Here is a 26,144-nt window from a genome sequence, read left to right as displayed (position 1 = left end):
GCCCATCACCTGTCTGTCTCCATCTGCCATGAATAACTTTCTCCGAAACATCAGGGAAGATGCTGATCGGTAATAAGTATTTCTGAGAACCCATTACAATGGGCAACTGATGAAGGATAAACTGGAGGAAAGGGGAACAAAGAAGCAGACAGCTCCCAAGACTGCTAGGGAAGGACAAAAGCTCTGCCCCCTTGCAGCAAGTAGTTAAGTTTCCCAGCACCTGTTGGCAAGAAAGTAAACGCCGCGTGTTTCAAGGTGCACTGCCAGCACAGGTTTCGCGGTGTTATGTGCTCACATGCTGATATGCAGTCACAATACCTTATCATTGTGCATGTGGGGGTAAGGAGAGAAAGAAGAGAAGCCACACTGAGTCAAATGCCCCCATCACAGGTAGGATCAAGATATTCCACACTGGCACGTGGGTATAGGAAGGTTTGCTGGAACAGTTTGGTGCTTTTCTTCTTCTTTTCTTTTTGCCTAATAACCCCCTGGAGGACAATTAATCCATTAAAATACAGAACGGAGAAGAGATGAGAAAACTCTGTGGAACAGACAGAAACCCAACCTGCAAACCCTCCTCACTTCTTCTGCTTTCTAAGCCACCAAGGCTCTCTCCAGCCTCTGAAACCTTTGTTCCATGGGACAGAAGAAAGCAGGTGAATTTCCTTCTTGCAATGTCTTCTGTTCCACTTGGAGAACAATTGCTTTCTAAAAGCACTTCTCTTGCTTTCTTGACTTGGGGTGTATGCATGAGTGCCTCTCTTTAGCACCACCTAGAGTTTCCCCCCTAGAAAAACAGATGGATCTGGTAGGATGAAACAAGGCTCTGGAATTCCTACTGTTTTACAGGTATGGAAGTTTCCTCAAAACAAGGACAGGCAAACAGAAAAACGAAGACCCAACACACAAATCGGTTGCTGCGGAGTCTCTGCCTAAATTCACTTCCTTGGCAGTGCTGATCCTTAGCCGGATCAAGAAGTTGCCTTGAAATCCAAACCACTACCATCTGCTCAGACAATTTCTCAAGTTCTGTAGGGAAAGAATTTGGTTCTCTCCTCTTGAGGATTTCTCAACCTGCATTTCTAGAGAGTGGTCTCACTTCAGTTTGAGAGATGCCACCTGAGAGAGTCATCCTCTTCTTCGAAAACTGAACAGGAATTCAGCAGCATCAGCAGACCCTCCAGCAAGCAAGAACAGCCACTCAGATCCTTCATTTCATAGTCCAGAGAACCAGACACACTCCATGTCCTCTGACCCTAAGAGGCACAGGTAGGCAAAAAGCAAAACCACACAGTACACATTCCTTGGGTGAAAAAAAGGGTGTGCACTTAAAAAGAAAAGGCACCAAGATAATGACAGCATTTGTTTTAAAAGCTCCCCTGCCCATAACAGGAGGGGGGGGGAAATCCTAGCCAATTTTCATTCTTTGATTAGAAAAGAAGAGGGGAAAGCGACTCCCCCGCTTTGTCATCACAACGAAAAGGCCCCCCCTTTGGTGAGGGGGGGGGCTGAGGATTAAGACATTTTCCAGAAGGTCAGCGAGGCAGTCAAGACACCTGCGGCAAATACAGCGATGGTCTGCCAGGTGGGGGTGCCAAAGTAGGACAGGAGACCTTCCTGGAAGGGAAAGAAAAAAGGGTGGCAGTGGTGAGAAAAAAGCCTGTAGAGACATGTCACGGTCAGAGGCAGTAAAGTCCCACTAATGGCAACCGCAGGAGGGGAGGGGGCTCTTGCGCTCAGGTCTTGCTTGCATGCTTCCCAAAGGTATCTGGCAGACTGCTGTGAGAACAGGGTGCTGGACCACTGACTGATCCAGCAGGACACTCTTAACAAGTTCTTAAACTGTAATGCTCCGTGATGGGAGAAAAGCCCCATGTTAGTATTTGGATCTGTTCCAATCACACGCAGAAAGGGGCAGAAGAGGGGTACAGTTTTAAACAGCAAAGGGGGGGGGGAATGCCAGCAGACTGTGTTAAACCTTCTCTCCAATCACAAGTTACTGCCCTGCAGCCTCTGCTCCTTCAACACCACCCCCCACTGGCCCAACCAGGTACTCTTCTCTCTAGCTAACCTTGTTAAAGGAACAGAGATCAGCCAAAAGGGAAAAAAAAGGTATTGACTGGGGTGGGGGGAAGGGCTGCAGAAGGTAAAATCTAATTTGGCATTGTTACTAGCGATGCACTGTTCAAACCAACTAACCCCTTCACATGTCTATAATCAGTTGTTATAGCTAAAAAGGCCACTTCCATATACATATGTATATGTCTATTTTGTGTGTTTGTGTATATGTGTATTTGTATGTGTATTTTTTAAAATAATAAAGAGAGATTTAAAAAAAAGGCCACTTCCAATTTGCAGTTGTACCTTGGCTGTCAAATGCCCTGGAACTCAAGACGTTTTAGCTCCCAAACGCCGCAAACCCGGAAGTGCTTGTTCCGGTTTGCGAATGTTCTTTTGGAAGCCGAATGTCTGAGGGCCTTACGCGGCTTCTGATTGGCTGCAGGAGCTTCCTGTAGCCAATCAGAAGCGGTGAATTGCAAGTCAAACGGAACTTCCGGAACGGATTCCGTTCGACTTCCAAAGTACGACTGTATTGGATTTTTTTTTTCCTTCAAGAAAAACAACAGGAAAAGGAACAAGAAAAACCTACAAAAAGTGTAGGTGGCAGGCACTATTTCAAAATGGGCATTCCACGCTCATAGCCACCCATGCTCTGAACTGCATTAGTGTAGTGAGCGTTATTAACATTTAGTTCAAGGGGGTAGCTGTGGGAAGTCTCTTGTAGCAAAAGCAGCAATGAGTCTTGTGGCACCATAAAGACTTAGCAAATTTATCACAGTTTAAGCTTTTGTGGCAATGAAGTGGATGGTGGTCCATGAAATCTTCTGCCAGGATAAATTTGTTCACTTTTAAGGTGCTATTATTATTTGAAGATGAAGAAGAAGAACCATACAAAATTAGGCTGCTGTAAATGAGAAAGCACTGTGGAAAACCAGAAGTGGATTTTCTTGTTAAAGGATTTGTGTGTTCACTTTTGGTACTGAAAACACAATTCCTGTGCTGAGCTTCCTGTACACAGAGACACTCTGTTCCTTCATTCCAAGTGCTTTCCACCTGATTCTGGCTGCTATGGTTCTCTTTAAAAACCACACCCCAAAACCCAAGCAGTTTCCATCAGCCTAAAGTCTGCCCACTCCTAGCCTAAGATTTTCTATGCCCAAAAGTGCCACTGTATACTCACCCATCCTCCCTGGGCTTGAATCCAGGACAGGACATTATTCTGGATATATTCCATGGTCCAGCTGATGATTGTCCTTATGAGCTCTGGTAATTTAGTGCAAATTGCCTGCCCAAGGGTGAGGAAAAGGGAAAAAGAGGGAAGAGCAGCCCGTTATTAGATGCAGTGAAGGAGAGGCCAGACCAGCCGGGGAGGGGCTGGGAACATGACACAACCCACCTTGAGGACCAGCTTGCAAGCGAAGTAAAAAAGAGCCACCACACGGCCCCAGTTGAAGGTTCCGTCCGAGAACATCTCTGCAGCCACTCGGAAAAAAACTTCCTTGGGAGGATACATCTGAACTTGCTCTATCATTCTGCAGGGGACACAGGGTAAGGAGTAGCTCAGGTTAGACATGCTTCCAGCCGCAGAGAAGACACTGGCAACACTGAGGTTTCCTCCCACACAAACCACAAAACGCTTGGGCTCAGTGCAGACTCAGAAAAAGAGAGATCTAGCACTGAGCTGAGGCTTCTGTAAAAAGCTAATGCCATTTAATAAGTTCAGCAGACATGCATCTGACAAGGCAGAGAGCCAACCACAGAGAAGAGATCGGAAAGTCACCCAGACTCCAACCCCATCAGGATAGGCAGCAGTCGAGGAGTTGTAAGTTCAGTGACATCAGAAAGACAACCAGTTTCCCCATCCCTGCTCCGAAGCAAGATGGCCCACAGTGGGTACCCGGCTTCCTTTGCATGAAATCCCAATTACAGCATATTAGAACCCCGGTGTAAATGTGCACTCTGAGGATGCCAGAAAAGAAATGCAACCATACCCAGATGCCTAGGCTATGTTATGGGAAGCAAGGGGGCAAAGCAAAGCAAAGCAAAACAAACAAACAACAACCCAACACATTTATTTACAGGTGGAATATGAAACAAAAGCCACCCACAAAGTTCCCCAAAGGGGCAGAAGCACATTCTAATCAGCATCCTGCCTCCCATTGCAGGAGTGTTTGATGTCCATGAAAAAGGAGTGGAAACACTTCTATTTTATTTTGTCTTGTCTGTCCTCACAAGCCCCATGCAGTGATGCTGTAAGTTCTCTCTCTAGGCCAGCCTCAAAACATTTCATCACACACTACGGTCACCAAGAAGCAGAACCCAGGAATGGGTGATGCAGAAGGACAAGGGAAGAGGGGGGAGGTGTCAAAGATAAAAAACAAGCTAGTGTCTCAATAATGTGAGGCGAGGAGGAGAATTAGCCGAGCCTAGCTGGAATCACAGCAAAACCTGCCTTCTACCCCACTTTGACACTGCGTCACCTGGACTTCCGGTTTGGTGCCGGTCAATGGCGGACGGGAGTCCGACGGCTCCGTCCTCCGGTAGGCTATAGGGATTACCGTGCCTGCGCCACGGGTCCCTTAAAGCCACGGGAAGAGCGTCCCGTGGACTGCCAGCTTCGTGGGTCCCAGACGTGCCGTCTCCGCTCCTGATCGACCCTCGTAAGGGGGAAAATCAGGCGAGCGAAGCTCCGGCACGGGACTGAAGAAGCGACTGCCTCCGGAGGATCAAAGCAGCGATCCCGCCAGACTCGAGCACCCGGCACTTCCGACATAGAAATTTCCAAAGAAACTCTGTAAGTAAAAGTTTTGGACTGTTTGACAAGTTTGGAGAACACTGCTTGCAGAGGAAACTTTAAAAGGAAGCCTGTTCCCTTTGAACTGTTTGCGCGAGCTTGGTAGCGCTAAAAGATCAAAGCCGCGACTAACGGGAAAGTTTTGCGAACTCTGCCAAACTTTTTAAAAGTTGATTAAAAGTTGTTTAAAGGATGTTTAAAGACTTAAAAACAGTTGATATGGCAAAAGAAGACGCCCCTCACCCTCTGGATTAGGATTCCGGGTCAGTAGCGGGCTGCAATACATTGTTGCCATTTTTTCTTTGTTGGTGTTTCAGTGACTGTTTACCAGTGGAGACATTTTGACTCCTTTGTAACCAGATACAAGTTACTTCACGGACTTGGTGGTAACACTGCAAGTGAGAAACTGTTACTGGCTTGGGCTATTTAAAATAAACCCTTCTTGGCTTTAAGGAATTTATTACTTTGGAAAATTTGAACTCTTTGCCTAAAAGCTGGATTTTTGGGACTGGTGTGGGCTTCCGGCTCAGCAGGCTCTTTGTTCTCAGAAGTGAGCTGCTGGCCACCTGGTGTTTACTTTTGGGACTGTTGGTCTTCTGCTGTGAATGTCTGAGATTGTTACCACAGCAACTGGAGTGACCTTGAGATTACAATTGCAGAGCCCACAGGAGATGGACACTAGATCTAAAACAGCTGGCTCTAGCTCTGCACAAAAAAGAGGCTCTGTCTCCCTAACTCTTCAGGAACAAATGGAGAAATTGGTTGCTAGTGTGGCAGAAATTGCAGCAGGATTGAAAAGTGTGACTGAAGGGTTGAAGCAAACACAAGATTCAGTTTCATCAGTAAATACAACAGTGAACTCTGCAATAGAAAAACTCCAAGTTGATATAAAAGCTGATATTAAAAATTCCACGCAGACCCTGGAAAAATCAATTGGGCAAATTGAGGAGAACGTAAGGAAGAACAGAGAAGAAATTAATAAAATTGGGCAGGAGGTGACTATCTTGAAAAAGGACTCTGAGGAAATCAAAGTGGTCAGAGAAAAAATAAAAAAGGTGGAGGAAAAATTGGACAACCTAGATTTGGAGCAGATAGAGAACATTGGAACACGACAGAGAACTGTTGAAGAGTCTCTTGCTTTTCTGCAACTTCATCAGAGAGAGGGAAACATCCGTCTAAGGGGTCTTCCAGAACTGGAAGGGGAAGACCTAAAAGCTTATATTGTGGAGCAATTTTCAACATACTGGGAGTTAGAAGAGGTAAACGTCTCAGCACGCATAGTGAAGGCCTTCAGATTCGGACCAAGAGGTTCCAGAGGAAAGAAAAGCAATAAAACAGTCAGCGACTGTTTGATTGTGTTACACGATCGACACGATAGAGACTTTTTTCTGGACTTGCATTACAGAAACAACCTGGTGGTACAGCAGAATAAAGTGATTTTTTATAAGGACATCCCCAGATTTTTCCTGGACAAGAGAGTTCCTTACAACGACTTGGTGACCGAGCTAAGAAGAAGAAAAATCTCCTTCAGTTGGGAATTTCCAGAAGGTCTTGCATTTACGTTTGAAGGGAAAAAGATAAGAATAAGGTCCTTGGCGGAAAAGCAAAAGTTTCTGGACAAACATCTGGAACAATTTAAAGGTACTCCACTCGACCCAGCACAGCTTTACAAGTTTCCAGAAGTATTTCCACCACCGCCAGGACTACCAGGACCAAGTCAGGATCCAGAGAAAGACAAGAAAGGAGAAGCAACTGGAGGAGAAGAATAAAGAATAAAGAAAGGAAAATGGCGCTCAAGTTAATGACTTGGAATGTCCGGGGATTGAATCAGAGACCAAAGAGACGCAGAGTGTTTTATAGCATAGAAAAGAAGAATTTGGATATAATATGTTTACAGGAAACCCACATAGTCCGACGTCACAGAAGATTACTACAGAACAAAAAATTAGGCCAAGAGTTTATATCATCGGACAAGGTCAAGAAGAGAGGAGTAGTGATATATGCAAAGGAGAAATATAGCCCAAGACAGCTTTTTAAAGATGAAGAAGGGAGATACATCGCAATTGAAATTAATGTACAAGGCGAAAAAATTTTGATTCTGGGACTTTATGCACCAAACGATGGAAAGTCGATTTTTTATAAAAAAAATACATGATTTGCTGTTGGATTATTTGGACTTTAAGGTAGTTTGCCTTGGAGATTTTAATGGTGCAGTTTCCACATTAATGGACAGATCTCAAAGAACTAAATTAACGAATGATGGGAAACTCCCAAAGACATTTTTTGAAATGGTGGACAATTTGAATTTGGTGGACTCATGGAGATTAAAAAAACCCTACAGATACAGAGGCAACTTACTTCAGTGAATCTCAGCAGTCATGGTCGAGGATAGATTACATCTGGATCTCGAATGAATTGGCTCCAAAAATACAAAAGGCAGAAATTGGTCCCAAAACACTTTCAGACCATAATCCGGTACAGTTAAATTTAAAAATGATTTCCAAGGATTCTTTTAGATGGAGAATGGATGACGCTTTGATGAGAGACACCAAGCTAGTAGAAAGAGCGGCGAAAAAGATGAAAGAATATTTTCTTTTTTTTTTTTTTTAATAAGAATTTATTGACCTTTTTCTTATAACAACATATACCCACACCCACACCTACAATTAAACAAATACAAAGCAAATACACTGATAAAACAAATACAAACAGTGTCAAGTTTTCTTGTTGCATCTTTTCTTTAAAAAGAAAATTTCTATTTCCATATCTTGACCATTGACTTCCCCTGCCCTTTCTCCTTCGAGTTCATATCCTTAATCTATTTTATAACCATTTCTCCTGAAATTCAAATTCAATTATAGTTACACACAATTATATATTCAACATTTAACTAACAATGCATCATCGTAGTAATATCTCATCATAATTCTTCTTCCATTAAAATCTTCACCAATCATTTATATCATATCTATCTCTTCTATCCTTTAAACTGCTGCTAATAACATAATAACTCAAAATATCTCCTTTCATATTCAAACAAAAAATAAAACAGAAAGATTGTTGACAGTATTCACCCTCCGATTTCAAAATTCCATGACAGGCTACTTCAAATTTTACTTAGTGTTTCACCCCACACCCCCTCTGTCCATTATTCTTCTCCTGGTGGCATCAACACTGAATTTCCCTGTGGCTTCCCTCTCCAAGCGTCCACAGATCCAGGCACAGTCCAAGTCTCTCCTTGCCACGAGCTCCAGGATGTCCATCTCGTCGTCTCTCAGCTTCTCCGGTTCTTTGTAGCATTCCTTTTCTTCTTGTAAAAACCATAATTCTCTGTCCCTGGCCCCCGAGCTCACACCTCGGGGACTGGATATAACAAATCTTACCGTCGCCTTGGGACTGCCACCCCCAAAAGGCGAGTTTCTTCTCCGAAGTAGCTCACTCATTTCTCTCCATCTTCCCAGACATCCTCTCAGCTCTTTGGCAAGACTTTCTTCCAAAGTATTAAAAGTTTTAAAAGCCTCCTCTGTGGGCAATTGGTTCTCTTTCAGACCCCCACACAAGACTTTGACTTTCCTGTACAGCAGTTCCACCTTCAAAGCAGTGAGCCTCTGTTCGTCCGTTAGTCCAGAGTTCAGTACCAGTTCAAGGACGAAGCCCAGCATACTGGTAGAGGGGGAGGGAGTGGGTATCAAATTTCTACTCCTGCCTCTCTGTTCATCGCCATTTTCCTAAACTGGAGCGCAGATACCGCAACTTTAAATGGAGATATTTTCCACTAATTTACTTCCCAAGAAAAAAGTTTGCCAGTCTCATGTATCAATTTTAAACACATTGTGACAATCCTGTAGCAGCAGTTGCTCAAATTGGTTAGCTTCTTTAACTCGAAGGGAAGAAGGCAGGCTGCCTTTCTCCTTCCCCCCGGATCGTTGCAAAAGCTCGATTTCTGGTCAAATTAATTACTCACGACCACCGGGTTCCTTTGGCTCCATTCTTCAAAGGTAGAACTAAGACGCTCACCGCGGGCTTTGTCGCCGCATTTGCATCCCGGTTGGGGCATATCCCCGTAAGCCCGGCTCCGTTGTCCCTTCACCCCCACTCCCCCTTTACAGGGGGGGCAAGGGAAGGGTTCGGAGCCTCCGTGGGCGCAGCCGGGGAGCCCAGGGTGCGGGACGCTCTTCCCGCACCCCAACCGGAGCCCCGCTTTGCGGTTGCGGGGCTCCTAACCCCCGGGATGGATCGGGCGCCTCGCAGCCGAAGCAGCCCCGACCACCCGCTATGGCGTCGCCAGCCGGAAGTCGAAAGAATATTTTCAAATAAATTGGAGTTCCGAAGTGGAGAAAAGAATTGCCTGGGATGCAAGTAAAGCGGTAATGAGAGGATTCCTCATTAGTGAAAAAGCAAAAAAGAAGAAACAACAAAATGTAGAAATGGAGAGACTGTTGAAATTAATCAAAGAAAAGGAAAAAGAATTAAGAGGACACCCCAGATGTGTTAAAATTCAAAAAGAAATTAAATACTTGCAATCCCAATATGCGAATATAATGAATCAGGATATTGAATGGAAAGTGAAAATGATGAAACAAAGAACATTCGAATCTGCCAATAAGTGTGGAAAACTACTAGCTTGGCAATTAAAGAAAAGACAAAAGGCAAATGTCATCACTAACTTGGTAGTAAATGGAAAAAATGTGGAGAAACCGGAGGAAATCAGATGGTGTTTTCAAAGATTCTACAAGCAACTGTACAAGGAGGAGAAGATAGATGAAGCAGAGATAGACCGATTTCTGGAAAAGAACGGATTGCAAAAAGTCCCAGAGGAAAAATTAGTTACTCTCAACCACCCAATATCGACACAAGAGATAGAGGATGCAATAAACAATATGCAACTGGGGAAGGCTCCAGGACCGGATGGATTAACAGCAAAATACTATAAGACATTGAAAGATTGGCTATCGCAGCCGTTAAGAGAAATTTGCAACAAAATACTAGAAGGAGATAGGGCACCAGAGACGTGGAAAGATGCCTTCATCACACTGATTCCAAAACCAGATACAGATAAGACTCTAATGAAAAACTATCGTCCAATATCCCTTTTGAATGTGGATTACAAAATTTTTGCAAATGTTTTGGCTACAAGGTTAAAAAGAGTGTTGAAAGATTATATACATAGAGATCAAGCAGGTTTCTTACCAGGAAGACAAATAAGTAATAACACGAGAATTATTGTGGACATTTTAGAAAAACTGGAGAGAGACATAAACACAGATGCAGCACTATTGTTTGTGGACGCAGAGAAAGCATTTGACAAAGTATCTTGGACATTTATGAAAAAGAATTTGGAAAAGATGGGAGTTGGAGAAAAATTCTTGAATGGCATTAAGGCCATTTACACAGAACAAAGAGCAAAAGTAATAGTAAACAGTGTGATATCGGAGGAGATTGAAGTTGAGAAGGGAACAAGACAAGGGTGCCCTATCTCCCCTTTACTCTTTATTACGGTCCTGGAAGTCCTCCTAAATATGATACGAAAGGACAAACAGATAAGAGGAATCAGAGTGGGAGAGAAAGAATACAAACTACGCGCCTTCGCAGACGACCTGATGTTATCCCTGCAGGAACCGGAAAGCAGTGTCCCCAGAGCCTTGGAATTAATTGAACAATTTGGACTTGTAGCTGGCTTCAAATTAAATAAGCAGAAAACCAAAGTTTTAGGTAAAAATTTGAGTGCAGAACAGATCCAAAGAATACAAGAAGGCACCGGCCTCAAATTTGTTAAAACAGTAAAATACCTAGGTATCAATCTCACAACCAAGAATTTGAACCTGTACAAGGACAATTACGAAAAACTGTGGATGGAGATAAAGAAAGATATGGAAATATGGACAAGATTAAAACTGTCGTTAATGGGAAGAATAGCTGTGATAAAAATGAATGTCCCACCAAGGATGCTGTTTTTATTCCAAGCCATACCAATTTTGGATAAACTGGACTGCTTCAAGAAATGGCAAAAGGACATGTCAAAGTTTATATGGCAGGGCAAAAAGCCTAGAATCAAGTTTAAGATCCTAACAGACTCTAAAGAGAGAGGAGGCTTTGCCCTGCCGGACTTAAGACTTTATTTTGAAGCAGCGGCCTTTTGTTGGTTAAAGGATTGGTTTAAACTAGAGAATGTTGACGTGTTGGACTTGGAAGGACACGATAATATGTTCGGTTGGCATGCATACCTTTGGTATGACAAGGTTAAGATCCACAGAACCTTTAAGACTCATATAGTTAGAAAATCCTTGTATCAGGTCTGGACTAGATACAAAGACTTGTTAGAGAGAAAGACCCCTAGATGGATCTCTCCAGTGGAGGCCAAAGCTTATAAGAGACCGAACATGTCTGCAAACTGGCTAAGATATATGGATATACTGCAGCAGGAAGGGGACTCTTTTAAGCTAAAAAGCTATGATCAGGTGAAAAGCCAGGTCCCCGACTGGCTGCATTATCATCAGGTGTATGAAACATTTAAAATGGACAAAAAGGTTGGTTTTCAAGTAGAAAAATCAAAACTGGAAACAGAACTGATAGAATCGAATTTTAAGAACCTTTCCAAAATGTATAATCTACTGCTAGAGTGGCATACGAAAGATGAACTGGTTAAATCGTCAATGATAGATTGGGCGAAAGATGTAGGACATAATATTATGATGGATGACTGGGAGAGATTGTGGCAGAAAGGTATCAAATTTACTGCTTGTCATAGTTTAAGAGAAAACATAATGAAAATGGTATATAGATGGTATTTGACACCAGTTAAGATAGCTAAGATGAATACCAAAATGTTAGATGTATGTTGGAAATGTAAACATGCGAAAGGTACCTTTTTTCATATGTGGTGGTTGTGCCCAGCGGTAAATGCTTTCTGGGATAAGATTTACAATGAACTTAAGAAGGTAATGAAAGTTACCTTTTGCAAGAAACCAGAGGCATTCCTTCTGAGCATAACCAATGAAGAGATACCCAGTCAGGATAGAGTGTTTTTTATGTATGCCACAACAGCAGCTAGAATCCTATTGGCAAGAACATGGAAAGGTGAAGAGATACCAACGGTGGAAGAATGGCAGATGAAGATGATGGAATACATGGAACTCGCAGAACTGACCGCCAGAATCCGGGACCAGAGGGAGGAGAAGGTGTCACAGGATTGGAAAAAATTTAAAGACTATTTAGTTAAATCAGTTAAATTGAATATTTGAGCAGAAGTAAACAGAAGAACGGCTTTAGTAGGTTTGTGTTAGATATAACTGTTAAGATGAAATTTTTGTGTAAATGACTTATTTGTTAGAAATGTGTTAAGATTTGATGTTAAGATAAGATTCATAGTTGATTAGGTAATTGACTAAGTAAAGTTAAGTATATCAAAAATTCGGGCAAATGTTAATGGAATAAGATACAAAGCTACCTAGAAGATATATACGATTTTGAAGACAGTGGAGGGAATGGGGGAAGTCCCCAAATAGAGAAGATAGAAATAAGGAAAGTACGAAGATAAGTGTTAATTCAAGGTTTGTATAAGTTTCTTTTTCTTTTTCTTGTCATTGTTTGATTGTGTTTATGTAGTGTGTGTTTATGGTGTTAATGTTGGTGTTTATGTTATGTTATATTTTTCTCTTGTTTTAATGGAAAATAATAAAAATCTTATTAAAAAAAAAAAGACACTGCGTCACCTGGAGAGGATCTTGCAGGTGTGCTCTCTCTCTCTCTGTGCTCAAAGCATGTGAATATACACAGCAGCTCACATGAGGTTCTTGGAATAGAACTGCATTTCATCTATGCATATTGAGCTGGGGGATCACTTCCAGCTGGCAAGCAAGATTCATTGTGGCCTCTGTGGGCCACATTTGACAGGTGGGTGGGGCCATCTAACCTGTCTAGCACCGGACCTCACATAACATTAGGTGTGCTTGAAGCAGCACAGCTTGCACTTGAAATCAGATTTAAACATGGCCAAGTGCACGTCGTGCTGCAAGAAGAAATGGGGAACCTTCCCTGAATAAAAAGGAGAGGTATTTTGGGCAGATGTCCAAATCCATTCAGAATCCCCGGAGTGAACCAAACCCTGGTGCTGGTGGCGAGGTTTGCATTCGGTGCTGGTGGCGAGGTTTGCATCCCCACAGAGAGCTACAACTTCCAGAAGGTTTAGCAATCAATCCCTCTTCCCAGAGAAATATGGGGGTTTTAGGTCTGTCAGGGGAACGAGGTCTCCTAATAACTCTCAGCTCCCTTAACAAAGTATGCTTCCTAGGGGGAAGACATGCTTGGTTAAAGTGGTATAATAATAACAACTGTACACAGCGGAAGTGGAAAGGTGGCTGCAGCAGGTAGCTTTTTTTCTTTTTGTCGTCACAACATCTTGTATGAGGTATGTCCTCTCCAGAGATGCTCAGAGTGCATGCTTTTATCTCTTTGCTGCCCCAAGCAAATGTTTATTTTTTTGTGTTTCAACAAACTTTTTACTGATGTTGTTGTTTTAAGTGCTCTTGTTGCTTTAATTGTGTTGGGTTTTTTTATCCTACCTGTGCTGTTTTAATCCTGCATCTTTCTAGGAGCTTATGGTGAAGGACAGTTAACAAATTAAGCTAAGAAAAAACAAGTTCCTCTTCTGCATACACAGCACGTTCCCCCTTGCTATCAATAAAGAGGCACAGAGTTGGTAGAGGACAGAAAGGCAATTGTGCTTCCGCTGGTTCTACTCCCATTTGCCAATAAACAATACCAGGAAGAAGGGCCTATTACCCTGCTTTCTCGCCCCCCACGCAATAGTAAAACACACCTCTGCAGCTCCATGTTCCCATCGAGCTCGTCTCCAATTCGGCGCAGGCAATCGCTCAGCTGCTTGGTTTTCGGGTCACAAGCCTCAGACTCCGAGACCCCGAGCTCTGCCATTGTCGCATCAATACGTCCCGAGTCTCCACAGCACTGCACTCGGTCCCTGATGAAGCTGCCACAGGACACAAGAGAGAGAGAGAGAGAGAGAGAGAGAGAGAGAGATCATAGGGAAGTCTTCAGCCACAGAGAGCTAACCCCAATCCCACTGGTCACCAGAGGAAACTCCAAGCACAGAAGCCAAGGCTTTATGCCCTCCTTCCCTAGAAAGTTCTGCTATGGTAAGGGAACCTGTGGCTCTTCAGATGTTGTTGAGATCTTGACTTCCATAATCCCCAAATGTGCTACTGGGCTGATAAATGCTGGGAGCACGACAACACCGGGGTGGGGGCACTGGTCCTCCACCACTGCAGTACACATGAGCTTCCAGACATTTCCTGCAGGTATGTTTCCGTTCTGAGCACTCACCCCTTGAGAAGAACAGTTCCCGTCTGAAGAATCTGATCTGATCTGGGGCCTGGAAGGGATAGAAGCATGATGTGAAAATAAGCAAGGCAGAGGAGAGCTGGTCCCTAGGTATAGAAGGGCAGCCCCCCTTTAACAACACCAATCTCAACCACATTTCTGCTTCCCGCAGCAGCCAATCAGATGCTCCCTCAAAGCCCACAAACGGCACGGGAGCAAGAGCCTTCCTTTATTATCATTCTTTATTAAGTTTGTACACCACCCTGCACCTCAAGTTTCCAGGGCAGTTCGCAACAGCAAAGTACAAAATACATAATAAAACAGAAACAAAGACAAAACAATAACACCTCTTGCCCACAAACACATTTTAAAAGCCATAGAATGTTCATCAGTCGAACTCCAGGTTGAAAAGAAACATATTTCGCCCGCTACCTAAAGATATGTAATAAAGGTGCCAGGTAAGCCTCCCTGGGGAGAGCATTCCGCCAATGGGGAGCCACCACCGAAAAGGTCCCCCTCTGGACCTCTCATGGAGGAATCACATGAAGAAGGGCCTCAGAAGATTATCACAGGGTCCTCTGGGTGGGTTCATTCCCCGAGTGTCATGTTCCAGCAACTTGTACTCAGCAACATACAGTACTGCCTCTGGGCATATAGGTTCCATCATAATGAACAGCCATGTATCCTGCGTGAATTTGCTTTCTTGCCCTTTAAAGCCACAACAACAGACATCATCACATCTTACAGCAGTGAAAGGCATAAGTTAATCATGTACTGTGTGAAGCTGCACTTTTTGTCTGAATGTTCCTTTTTCCAAAGCATTTTTTTTTTACTTTTCAGTTTGATCGGACAACTCCCTGGCCCTCATGCCATACTAGGAGGAGGGAAAGTTTTTTTTATCTCCCTACTATGCTGCTCTGACACAGAGGACTCTCTATCCTACTAGAGAAAAGAAGAGCCCCAGATCCCATCTGCTCTTACACACTGGGACCACTCCCTACTTCTCCTTGAGATGGCAGCAGGAGACTCACTGAAGCTCAGGAGAAGCTCACAAGACCTTCCTCCTCCACTGTCCCAAGTAAACAAACCCATTTGCCTTTCGTTTCCCTGAGCAGATTCCCGTTTCTCATAAATGTGGTTTTTTATCGTTATGACTAATCATTTGCATGGCAGTTCTTGTTTTTTACTGCTCTGTCATTCATCTTTACAGTGGCTGACTCAGGTGACAGTTTTTGTTTCTCTTTTAAAGCTTGAGACAAAAGTGTTGGGCCCAAGGCCGAGAAGAGGTCTACATGTTACACCTGTTCCTTATGTAGACATTTTAAATTCCCTGCCCTGGAGTCCAAGACCACAGCCAGAAACATACCCACACCACAGAAAAGGCGGTCTACAACAGAAATCTGAGTGCGTTGTTTATCTCCTTTCTGGCAAGTTACACGATTACTTCATCTGATTGCCTTTTCTGGTAGTCTGGCCATTCCTTTGAAATGGTAATCACTCAATTCCTCAGACAATGGGAAGGTTCCCTCACCCCCTCCCTCCTTGCAGAGAAACATTTGGTCAGCTTGGGAGTCAAAATGGTTTCAGGATGGTCTTCCTGTGCTGCTTCAGACATGTTTTATGTATTTATGTACTTGTTTGCTTGGTACATTTATGAACATTTATTATATATATAAGACCTTAAAATTTTTATTACACACCCATCCCAAGAAGCTGGCTTGGAGCAACTTTCCAGAGTGATTTGGAAAAAGCACAGAGCAACTGCAGGCTGATTTTTAAAATCTGGGTCCACATGGCAAATATATTGTATAGACTGGCTTGTAGTCATTAGCTGAAATGGGATTTGAAGCCACCTCTTGAGCCACCACTTTACGTACAAGATTAGGATGCAGAAACCCGAGCTTCTCAGTCCCTTTCCTAACTGCTTTGTTTGTCTTCTACAGCACATTTACACAGATAATCATTCCACACTTCCTTCACTATCCCACCATATCTCCCCATAAGGCAGCCTAGGCAAACTCCCTGCCTGAGACCAGACAATTTATCCACTTATCTGCCTGCATAGAATCATAGAATTGGAAGGGACCCCGAGGATCATCTAATTCAACCCCCTGCAATGCAGGAATATGCAGTTGTCCCACAAGCGGATTGAATATGAAACCTTGACATTATCAGCACCACGCTCTAACTAACCGAGCTCACACAGAGCAAAGAGTTGTTTGATTAAAAAAAAATAAGAAACCTCCTTTGCTACACTGAACAATTCCGCTACTCCTCCATAACGGTTAAGTCTGACACAATGTTCAATGTGCATCCCTGAACAAAACAAAGCCTGTTATGCGCGAGAGCATTTTGCTCACATTCACTGCTTGCCTCAGCCACCCCCACGTGGATCTAAATTTAGGTGGGAAAGTTCAAGGAGGCATCGACTTGCCTTTCATTATCTAAATTTACACAGAAGCCCCATAATGCTAAGTTGTCCAGGCACCCCAGAAAAACAAACAAAACGATTAAAAGTCAACACAAAACAATAAGAACATAGGTTTTAAAATTAAGAGGACCAGACACTAGCTGTTTGAAAAGCCTGGGTGAAAGGCCACAAAGATGGTGCCAGGCAAACCCATGGTGGTAAATGCCTCACTTTGTTTGACCAGGGGCACTTGGCTTGGCGACAAGGACCACCAACTTGACATGAATGACTAATTTACCAGGGATAACACAGGGAGTTAGGTAAACTCTCACAGAGGACAGATCTGCCCACAACTGCGATAGCTAGGTGAAATACCAGCCGCTGGGTGGGGTGGGGGGGAATACAGAAGATCAGGTCCCCTTGTCTTCAGACACGTAACTTTTGGGCTTCCCAGTAACAACCAGTTAGACTGGGGAGCGGAGGGTGGGGGGTAGAAGGAGAAACGTGTACCCCGCCGCCACGTGCTTCTTGGCGAAAGGGCAGATTTAAAATAAATAAATCTTGAAAGTCGCCCCCCAAAATAATTATATAAATGGAGTACAGCTGCATGCCCTGGCATGCCCACGGACTTCACTCAATGGGTCGACCACTACCGGAAGCGGGATACTAAAACACACACACACCCCGGACCCACATACCCCATGGTGAGTGCATAAATGAACAAAACCGTCATTTAACTCCGCGGGGTTTAAGTCTAAGCAGACATGCAGAGGGATGGACGCTGGGTGGATTCTCTCTCTCTGATCCACCCAGATTCTTACGCTCTCCCACTAAAAAGGAGGCTTCCCGCCCCCGACCCCGGTGCTTTGCCTCACCCCATTAAACTCTCCTCCCCATACCTCGGGCAGGTTCACCCCCTTTCCGCGGCGGGGGCTCCGGCGGCTGCTGCTCATCCTTCCCAGGGCCCGCCGCCGCCATCTCTCCTCCTCCGCCGCCACCCGGCTCTGCCCAACCCGCGGCCGGCAGCCTCCCTGCAGAAAATCACGTGACGAAGTATATATAGGAGGGGCGGATATCTAGAGCAGCGAGCGCCGAGGGCGGGAGAGGCCCGTCGCCGGCCACGTGACGGGAGGCAAGGCAGCTGAGAGGCGGAAGGGTCGGGAGCGGCTGGCGAAGTTTCCGGGATGGAAGGACGCGGGGTGGGGGTGCGAAGTGAGCAAGAATCGCATAGAGTTAGAAATAGCTGTAGTAGAGGAACACATACAGGGAGATATTCCGGTTCCAGTGGGCCTTTCCTTTCTCCTCCGAAGAAAGACCTTCCCAGCCCTAGAGATGGGTGGAGGTTTTGGCGGCAGCGCTGTCCGTAGGAAAGAAGGCAGCGGCGGAGCCAGGGCGGCTGATGGTCTTTCTACTGCATTTTGTTTCGTGGAGGTTTTCTCCTCTGATGCTGAAAATGGAGACCTGTTGCCTTTATTGAGAAAACAAGACTAGTCTCATCTGCAGCACTTATGTCTAACATTTATTGGGGCGTAAGGCTCTCTAATCCGGGTTAGATGGAGCAGTGCTTTTTTTTCTTTAAAAAGCACTGAATGGATGCATTTCCTCCAACGTTTCTCTCTCTTTTTTTAAATAACTTCAAACTTTTGTTTAAATAAAAAACCCCAAACCCATTAATTAAATGAAGTCTTGCTATTCACACCACTGCCTACGTTGCCTTTCCACGAGCACAACGCACACGAGGGCGGATATGTATGTGTTTGTGTGTATCGCTTGAAGTGATTGGCTGCGAAATCGGATCATGTGGCACATAAATGCAGGGATAGGGCCTTACAGCGCTCGAAAGGTCGGGTGGTGAGGGAAGAGTAACTCCGCCTGCTCCGATCACCTGTGCTGCTTTACCTGTGAGCGAGGCCTTTTGGACAGGGCAGAACTTAGGTGTCTTGGTGCCTGGGGGCAAACGGCATGAAACAACGCTGTAGTTTTATAGTGCAAAATAAAAATAGTTGCAATGCAATGATAAACAAGTATTTATCATTTAAAGTTATGGTCAATGAGGTTTTTTTCTAAAATATTTAGGGGTACTCTCATTTTCCTATTCATACTGAAATACTGCCCCTCAATGAGGCCAAACTTGAGATTAACAAAATGCTAATCTCCGAAAAAAAGCACTGGTTATGGCTGTAAGAGAGTAGCTGTAAGTACAGTGGCCTTTTACAGCACAACAGGCTATGATTTTAAAAAAGGGGTTGTATTGGTGACTGTAAGGTCAGTTGGAATCTAATGGCATCATCTGAAACATTAGCAGCTGATGCATCTGCTCATCTTCCAAAGTGATCTATGCCATCATCTGCCAAAAATACACTTCTATGGTCTACAAAAGACAAATAGCGAAGTCTCCTTGTAAAATAACAGGAAAGGCTGTTTGTGAAATAATAAAAGGACACCAGGAACAGCATTATCCAGAAAACATTAGAGGGATATTTGAAACCGTACAGGACACTCTTTAACTGAGCTTAATGCCACCATCCTTTAACAAAGGAACTTAAAAATGAGACTGCAACTTGAAACTGCTGGGCTACAGTTGGGACAAAGGTGTTTTTTCCCCTCTTATGCTACATGATCCAATTCTACAATTCTATGATCTGCATGCCACAATGTCTATTGTCAATATTTTTTTGTGAATGGCTACCATTAATAATGTAATTATTACAAGCTGTACATTATTTATCCCACCATATGAATATATACTGTATTTCTGTAACTAGATTAACTATGCACCTGATGCAGTGAACTGTAGTCCAAAAGTTATGCTATAATAACACGAGACTCTTTGTTGTTTTTACATTTAGGAAACATTTGAGAAACAAATGGAGCAACTATACTTAAAAGTTGATTCCCCCACCTCCAGATTTGATATACTGTAGGACCGAAATACTTGCTTCTACTAAATAGCTTTTATTGAAAAGAAAAAACAAATGAACATTCTTTGATCAAGTTGTTCTCCTGTGTATGACCCACTCATGGGCCACAGCAAGCTGTGCTCCCCTCATCTTGTAAGAAACTCAAACCCAACCACCACCACCAATTGGTTCCTTGCTTTGCTTGAACAGAGAAGTCCCAGAAACAAAATAACTGCCTTATAAAGTTCATTTACTGAACCAGTTACATTGTCTGATAATTCCTCATGGAGAATAGTTTAAAAACAGTCTATTGACTGCTACCTCTTTGCCTTGAGTTACAAAATCCAACTGAGGTTTGAAAAATTACTTGGCACAGACTAATCTTGCACTCAGAACCAAGCGTAAAATGTCACACACACCCCTTGCACTTACAACAGTGTGACTTTAAGACAATCTAGACCCTGTGGAGTTTTTCTTTAGTTCTGTATCTCATACCAGTCTACATGCTCAACCAAATTCTTTCTCAACACCACCCATAGTCAGGTCGTGGAAAATACTGACTTCCATCCAGGAATTTTGCTGGCTCCTGCCCCAAAGCATGCAACAAGCAGATGCTCTTTCTTGCAATTAAAAAAGAGATATTTACTCAGGCCAATAACTGTACAGGCTCAGCTGCAGGTGCAGAACTCAGGGTTCATGAGCAGGATGAGAAGTTTAGAACCGGATGGAAGCAACCAAGATGTCCCAACGAGTTTCCATGCTCCACCTGCCATGTTTTTAAGGACCCAGCATGGTGCACTCACTCGTAACACTTGGCTCACTCTTTGAGGTTGGGATTGCAAATGTGCACTCTTTCAGGGTGGGTTGGTCTGTTCCTATCTGTGAAGGTGCTGCCTGGTTCTAAGCGACAAAAGTGCACCTTCCTGTTAGGGCTCCTGTTCAGTTGTTACTGCCTCTGGCTTAACCTCCACCTTTGGCTGCTCCCTCTTCCCAAGTGACTGAAGTTGCGGAGATCACCAACTCCGGTTCCCACTATTCAGTCCGTCTGCCCCCCGTTGCTTCCTCCTCCTGCGTCAGTCGGCCAACCCAATCCTGACCCTAACAGTGCTGCAGGGCTCTTGACAGAAACTGGCCCTGGGAGAAGGGCGTTTTCATGCCAGTAGCTGCTGAGCTTGAACCATCTTCGGATGAGAATGAGCAATATGGCACCTGAAGATTCATCAGTAAAAATAAATAGGTCCTTGCCCTCAAGGGGCTTACAATAGACAGTGGGTAAAACAACGGGAGGGAGGGAGGGAGGGAGAGAGACATGGGATGAATGTGAAGGAGAGCGGGCGGATCCTGTAACAGTGAGTCAATGCCTCATCAGATCTCAGGCTTTCCTTTACTACTGGAATCCCAAGAGTTCTTACTTTCTGCCTCTGGAACATGCGTGGCCCTCCAAAATCAAATTAACTTCGGCTCTCAAATGTTCCTGCGCCATCCTTTTAGTGGAGGCACTGCAACAAGGCATCACAATTCTAGGGAAGGGAAACGGGACTCAGTGGTGGCAGTGAAAGCCACAAGGTGTTATTTAAAAAAACAATTAATAACCCAGCAGCTTTTCTTGGATTGCCCCCACATCACTTCTGATGTCCTTTCATTCATCTTTTTCATCTCCTTGGTTGCAGCAGGTGTGAAGGAGGCGTCGGGTGCCAGCTGCATGGAAGTCTTCATGCTCACGTCCTTTTTTCCCCCCTTCAAAGCTGCAGCAGCCTTGTAAGCCATAAACAGCACACTGGGGGTGTGGGTGGGTGTCTAAACAAACATGGTCGCCGCTATCAGAGGCTGGAAAATACAGCCAATGGTCAGGAGGATCTAGGAGCCGGAGCAGGTCAGATGTCCTCCAGCTGGTACATTCCAGCTGGAAGTGCCTCCCGTCAGTCTTGCCCATCTTCTGCCTGGACAAGCAAGTACCCGTTGCCTTGGTGCTCAGTATCAGCAGGGCTCTCTCTTTCTGCCACCTCATCGTCATCCTCTGTGGGTACAGGCGCTATCACCATGCCAGAACGGCTACTACGCTGGGCAAACCAATCCATCCAAAGCTGCCGGAGAAACATCGCTGGGATGGGGAGAGCAGCCATAACGATGAGGCCTACGAGGAGGCCCAGGGCCCAGGGAGGGTATTCCAGCATCTGCTCCTCTGCCTGGAAAGGGAGACAACCAAGAATTATTACTGGTTTTCAAAACTTAAAATTTACTGTCAGCCATGTAGGAATGGAAATTTAGTGGGCCTCTGGACTCTGGATCAGGCTTCTCTCAGTCCAAGATGCACTAGGCCTTCAATGGCTGCAGAGCCAGAAAATGTCCCCATCAGCCCTTGTCTTGCTTAGAGAATTGACATTATCAGCAATATGGCCTGTGGTATTGAAACAGTTCTCTTTCTGAGCTCAGGACAGCCCAAAAATGATCTAGGGGTTGGAGCAACTGCCCTATGAGGAAAGGTTACGAATAAAAGAGGTGTGGGGTGTGGCAGGATGGAGGTTTATAAGTGCATGCACAATATGAAGAAAGTGGGTAGGGAAAGACTGTTCTCCCTCCCTTGGGGCCATCCAAGGAAGATGAATGTTTCAGGATTAAGGGCAGAGAGAAGAAATATTTCTTCACACTGTGCATAGTTAAAACTTTAGGATCTGCTCCCACAAAATGTAGTGATGGCTCTAAAAGAGAATTAGACAAATTCATTGAGGGTAAGGCTGTCAGTGGCTACAAGCCACGGAAACTATGATCTACCTCCACTGAAGAAGGCAGTATGTCTCTGAATATTAGTTTCAGAATCACAAGGGGGGGGGGGTGTTGTTGTGCTGACATCCTGCTTGCAGGTTTCCTATAGGCACCACTATAGGCACTTCCTATAGGCACCACCACTGTGAGAACAGGATGCTGGACTAGATGGGCAACTGGCATGATCCAGCAGAGCTCTCTTCCTACATTCTTAGGCCAGTTGGGTCTCATGGTTGGCTTCCCTAAACTAACCCAGAGCAAAACCAAAACACTCTTCCAGATCCAAATGGTATGGTAAGATAGTCCTGGTAATGGAGGGCTTGGTAATCAAGTGCCATCTCTTTGGGAAGCTTGTCTGATATTACTGAGCAACTCAACACACGTTCAAAGAGCCAGAGGGCTCCCTCCCCAGAACGCCACTAAAAAAATATTGCATTTGTGGATTGAAGCAGGATTTCCTAAACATGAGTTTCCAGCTGTTTTTGGACTACAATTCCCATCACCCCTGACCCCTGGGTCCTGCGAGCTAGGGATGATGGGAGTTGTAGTCCAACAACAGGTAGACGCCCAAGTTTGGGAAACCCTGGATTAAAGCTTTAAAAGCCCTAAATCTTGACTCTTTAGCAATCAAGAAATATATCACTATCATTGTTTTGTTACAGAGAGTGGGAAAGAGGCAGTGGATTGGAGAAGGTCACCTAGTGAATCCAGTTTTCAGCCTGTGACTTTCAGATCCAAATCAAAACACCTGTTGCTTAGGATATGCAGCAGAAGCACCCATGGGGACTATGTGCAAGAAAAGTCATTGCCACATCTGGATACAGAGTGGGACTTGATAACCTGTTGGTGGAAATTGGGGAGCAGGGCTTTGCCACTCAGTTCCCTCTTGCGCTTCACCCACAATTGTTACTTTTATCCCCTTCCTGCATGCACAAAATCTCACAATGATGTAGGCTTTAGTGTCCCACAGGACTCCTGGTTTTTTATACAGTGGAGCGGTCCCCAGACTATGCTTAATTTTTAAAATGAAAAGCAGCAGGGGCAGCTGCTATTGGCCAGAAACATGAAAGGGTGTGACTGGGTGGAGTGCACCTCTTACCTTTTCTCTGTTCCAGGCCTGGTAGGTGGGCCACTTCATAGCCATGTGCAACAGACTCGCTAGCAGCAGGCACAGCATCGCTCCCAGGCTGACAAAGCGCCACATGTAGCTGTAGATCCTCCAAGGCCTCCAGCCCAGCATGTCTTCTATGTCACTTAAAAACCTGCGGACGAAGGGAAACGGATCAAGATGGCAGACGAGGCACTGAGTGAGGAGTTGTTAAGATATCGCAGAAGCACAGGGGGAGGAGGAAAACAGGCTCTGCCCAAAAACACAAGGTAGACCTCCTCCCCCACCTGCACCCCCCCCATTCTCTTGAGAAAGCAGGGTAGAGAATTACCTGTCTGCTCCGTAGATCCAGGCCACGGCAAAAGCTTCAAAAGCCACAACAATAAGCAGGGGCAGGGTAGCCGAGTAGTCGTCAAACATGGACACAAAATAGCTGCCTGACCGTTGCACAAAAACCAGGCCCAGCAGGAATCCAACAATACAACAGAGCACTGTGGGGAGAGAGAAAAAGGAGAGAAGGTTGGCATGGCTGGACACCTGTTGGACAGCAGGGGCTCTGGTCTTGACAGGAGAGGCAGGGAAAGATTACAAAAACTTTGTAAACTGAAAACTAGGGCTTGAGTTTGTATTTTTCCTCCTGCCTCCCAGTCCCCTTTCTTTGAGCGCTGTGCCTTTTAGACAGCAATCCTGAGGGCAGGGACTGCCTTGTTACTCACCTTTGTAAGTAGGAGCTTTTTACAGCTAAAGAGAGATGGTGATTACCGTATTTTTTGCTCCATAAGACGCACTTTTTTCCTCCTAAAAAGTAAGGGGAGATACCTGTGCGTCTTATGGAGCGAATGGTGGTCCCTGGAGCTGAATTGCCCAGGGGCCAAAAGCAGACTGTGCTTTTGATTTTACAAAGAGAAAAGGGAGTGTTGAAAGGACCCCGCTCAGCAGCTGATCAGAAATAGATCGGGAGAGAGATAAGAGTCCTGGCTCCCTTTCAGCCCCGCCCTCCTTTGTTGAATGTGCTGCAGAGGGAGGTTGTTTGTTTCCCCAGCGACATGTGACTGGCTGATTAGATTATCTGTCTGGAAACAGTAGAAATGGCTCCTTTTCCTTAAGATTTTTCAGAAATGTGAGTTAAAACCCATAAAAATGGGGCTTTTCCTCTTTGTTTTTCCCCCTTTGCAAAAGGAGCTTTGCTTTTCCCCCTTTGCAAAAAAAGCTGCAAAACCTTTAGCTGATCCTAAAAAAAAAAACCAAAAAACAAACAAACCAGGGCTTTTCCCTTTGCAAAAAAGCTGCAAAGCCTTTAGCTGATCCTAAAAAAAGGCCTTCTGCCTTTGCAAAAACAGCTGCAAAACTTTCAGCTGATCCTCAAAAAAACAACAACAAACAAACAGGGCTTTTAGAGGAGGAAAACCAGAAAAATGTTTTTTTCCTGGGTTTCCTCCTCTAAAAATGAGGTGCGCCCTATGGTCCAGTGCGTCCTATGGAGCGAAAAATACGGTACTTATTTGAAGAATTTTTATTGTGCCTTTGTTGTTGTACCTTATTTGATGTTTGCTTTCATCTGTACAATGCTACAGAACTTTGTTGTTTTGCAAAATAAAACCCACCCACCTCACTCCTCTGCCCCCTGATGGATGTTGTTCCGGTCTCTTGGTTATGGGTTCTGCCATACCTGTGAAGAGGGTCCGCCGGCGCTGGAGGCTGTGGAAGTTGTCCAGCAATGGAGTGATGATCCCTTGCATGTTCCCCAGCATGGTGCTCAGCCCCAAGTTCAGCAGCATGAAAAAGAACAGCACCGACCAGAATGGGGCAGTCGGAAAGAGGGTCATGGCCTCCGTGAAGGTGATGAAAGCCAGTCCTGTGCCTTCCACATTCTGGGAGTTTGAAAAGAAGAAAAATCTGGGAATCATCCACTGAAACGGGCAGGTGATAAGCTTACACCAATCGGAAAGAAAAACTTTAACGCCTGGGAAATCTGTCACACAGGAAGTAGTTTGTGGCACTCCTAATTGAATAGCAACGGGGACTATGGCCCTGTTCAAACCTGGGTCTCCAGCAGCTTTTGGAGTACAGTTCCCATCATCCCTGACCACTGGTCCTGATAGATAGGGATGATGGGAGTTGTAGTCTAACAACAGCTGGAGGCCCAAGTTTGGGAAACCCTGGCATAGACTAAGGGTGAGGAGCATGTGACCCTCCATGTGTTGTTGGACTCCAGCTCCCATCAGCCCAAGCCAACATAACCAATGGCCATGGATGATGGGAATTGTAGTCCAGCAACATCTAGAAGCCCAAATGTTCCCACACTAGGTTTATGGGGCTTCATCTATTTAAGTACTCACTCCTTGGTTTTGTTTTGTTTTGAAGGCTTTCCTCCATGCCTTAAAACTGACTCCAGGAGGCTTTGCAATTGACACAAGGGCCAGCCAGCGCTGTATAGTGCTCTGCTTTGAGAAGCTGGTGAAGCAGCTTCGTGATTGGTTGGCCCTTGCGCAAATCAACCCAGTATACCCGAAGAAGCATCTCCACCCCCGTTGTTCTGCCCGGACACTGAGGTTCAGCTCTGAGGGCCTTCTGGAAGTTCCCTCCCTGTCAGAAGTGAGGTTACAGGGAACCAGGCAGAGGGCCTTTTCGGTAGTGGCGCCCGCCCTGTGGAACGCCCTCCCATCAGATGTCAATGAAATATACAACTATCTGATTTTAGAAGACATCTGAAGGCAGCCCTGTTTTTAATGTTTGATGTTTCGTTGCTTTATTATTATATAAAATAATAAT

General features: G+C 44.8%; 2 protein-coding genes across 3 annotated transcripts in view; both read right to left on the bottom strand.

The window, feature by feature from the left end:
- Positions 1–787: 787 nt before the first annotated feature.
- On the bottom strand, positions 788–17,690 carry BAX (BCL2 associated X, apoptosis regulator). Its single transcript, XM_033169849.1, has 6 exons — positions 17,501–17,690; positions 14,195–14,243; positions 13,674–13,841; positions 3,458–3,593; positions 3,242–3,346; positions 788–1,617 (listed from the first exon to the last, which is right to left on the bottom strand). The coding sequence occupies exons 1-6, from the start codon at positions 17,577–17,579 to the stop codon at positions 1,516–1,518; spliced, it is 639 nt and encodes a 212-aa protein (XP_033025740.1). The 5' UTR covers positions 17,580–17,690; the 3' UTR covers positions 788–1,515.
- A 3,547-nt stretch (positions 17,691–21,237) lies between these two features.
- SLC6A16 (solute carrier family 6 member 16) overlaps positions 21,238–26,144 on the bottom strand; it is a 31,738-nt gene continuing 26,831 nt past the window's right edge. For both annotated transcript variants that reach the window (XM_033169439.1, XM_033169438.1), the window contains exons 10-13: positions 25,042–25,243; positions 23,704–23,863; positions 23,364–23,526; positions 21,238–21,687 (exon numbers count right to left, since the gene is read on the bottom strand). In XM_033169439.1, coding sequence (XP_033025330.1) covers positions 21,421–21,687; positions 23,364–23,526; positions 23,704–23,863; positions 25,042–25,243 — 792 coding nt within the window. In that variant the 3' untranslated portion in view covers positions 21,238–21,420. The remainder of the gene's footprint in view (positions 21,688–23,363; positions 23,527–23,703; positions 23,864–25,041; positions 25,244–26,144) is intronic.

This window comes from Lacerta agilis, chromosome 14, assembly GCF_009819535.1.
Source record: "Lacerta agilis isolate rLacAgi1 chromosome 14, rLacAgi1.pri, whole genome shotgun sequence".
Lineage (NCBI taxonomy): Eukaryota > Metazoa > Chordata > Lepidosauria > Squamata > Lacertidae > Lacerta > Lacerta agilis.
This window is presented reverse-complemented; position numbering and strand designations above follow the sequence as displayed.

Bases quoted from the DNA above. Each gene is read 5' to 3' on its own strand.
- BAX (XM_033169849.1), bottom strand. From the start codon at position 17,579: ATGGCGGCGGCGGGCCCTGGGAAGGATGAGCAGCAGCCGCCGGAGCCC. The intron at 14,244-17,500 runs GTATGGGGAGGA...TATCCCTTCCAG, and splicing joins AGGGGGTGAACCTGCCCGAG to GCCCCAGATCAGATCAGATT. The intron at 1,618-3,241 runs GTGAGTATACAG...TTTCCCTTCCAG, and splicing joins TTCAAGCCCAGGGAGGATGG to GAAGGTCTCCTGTCCTACTT.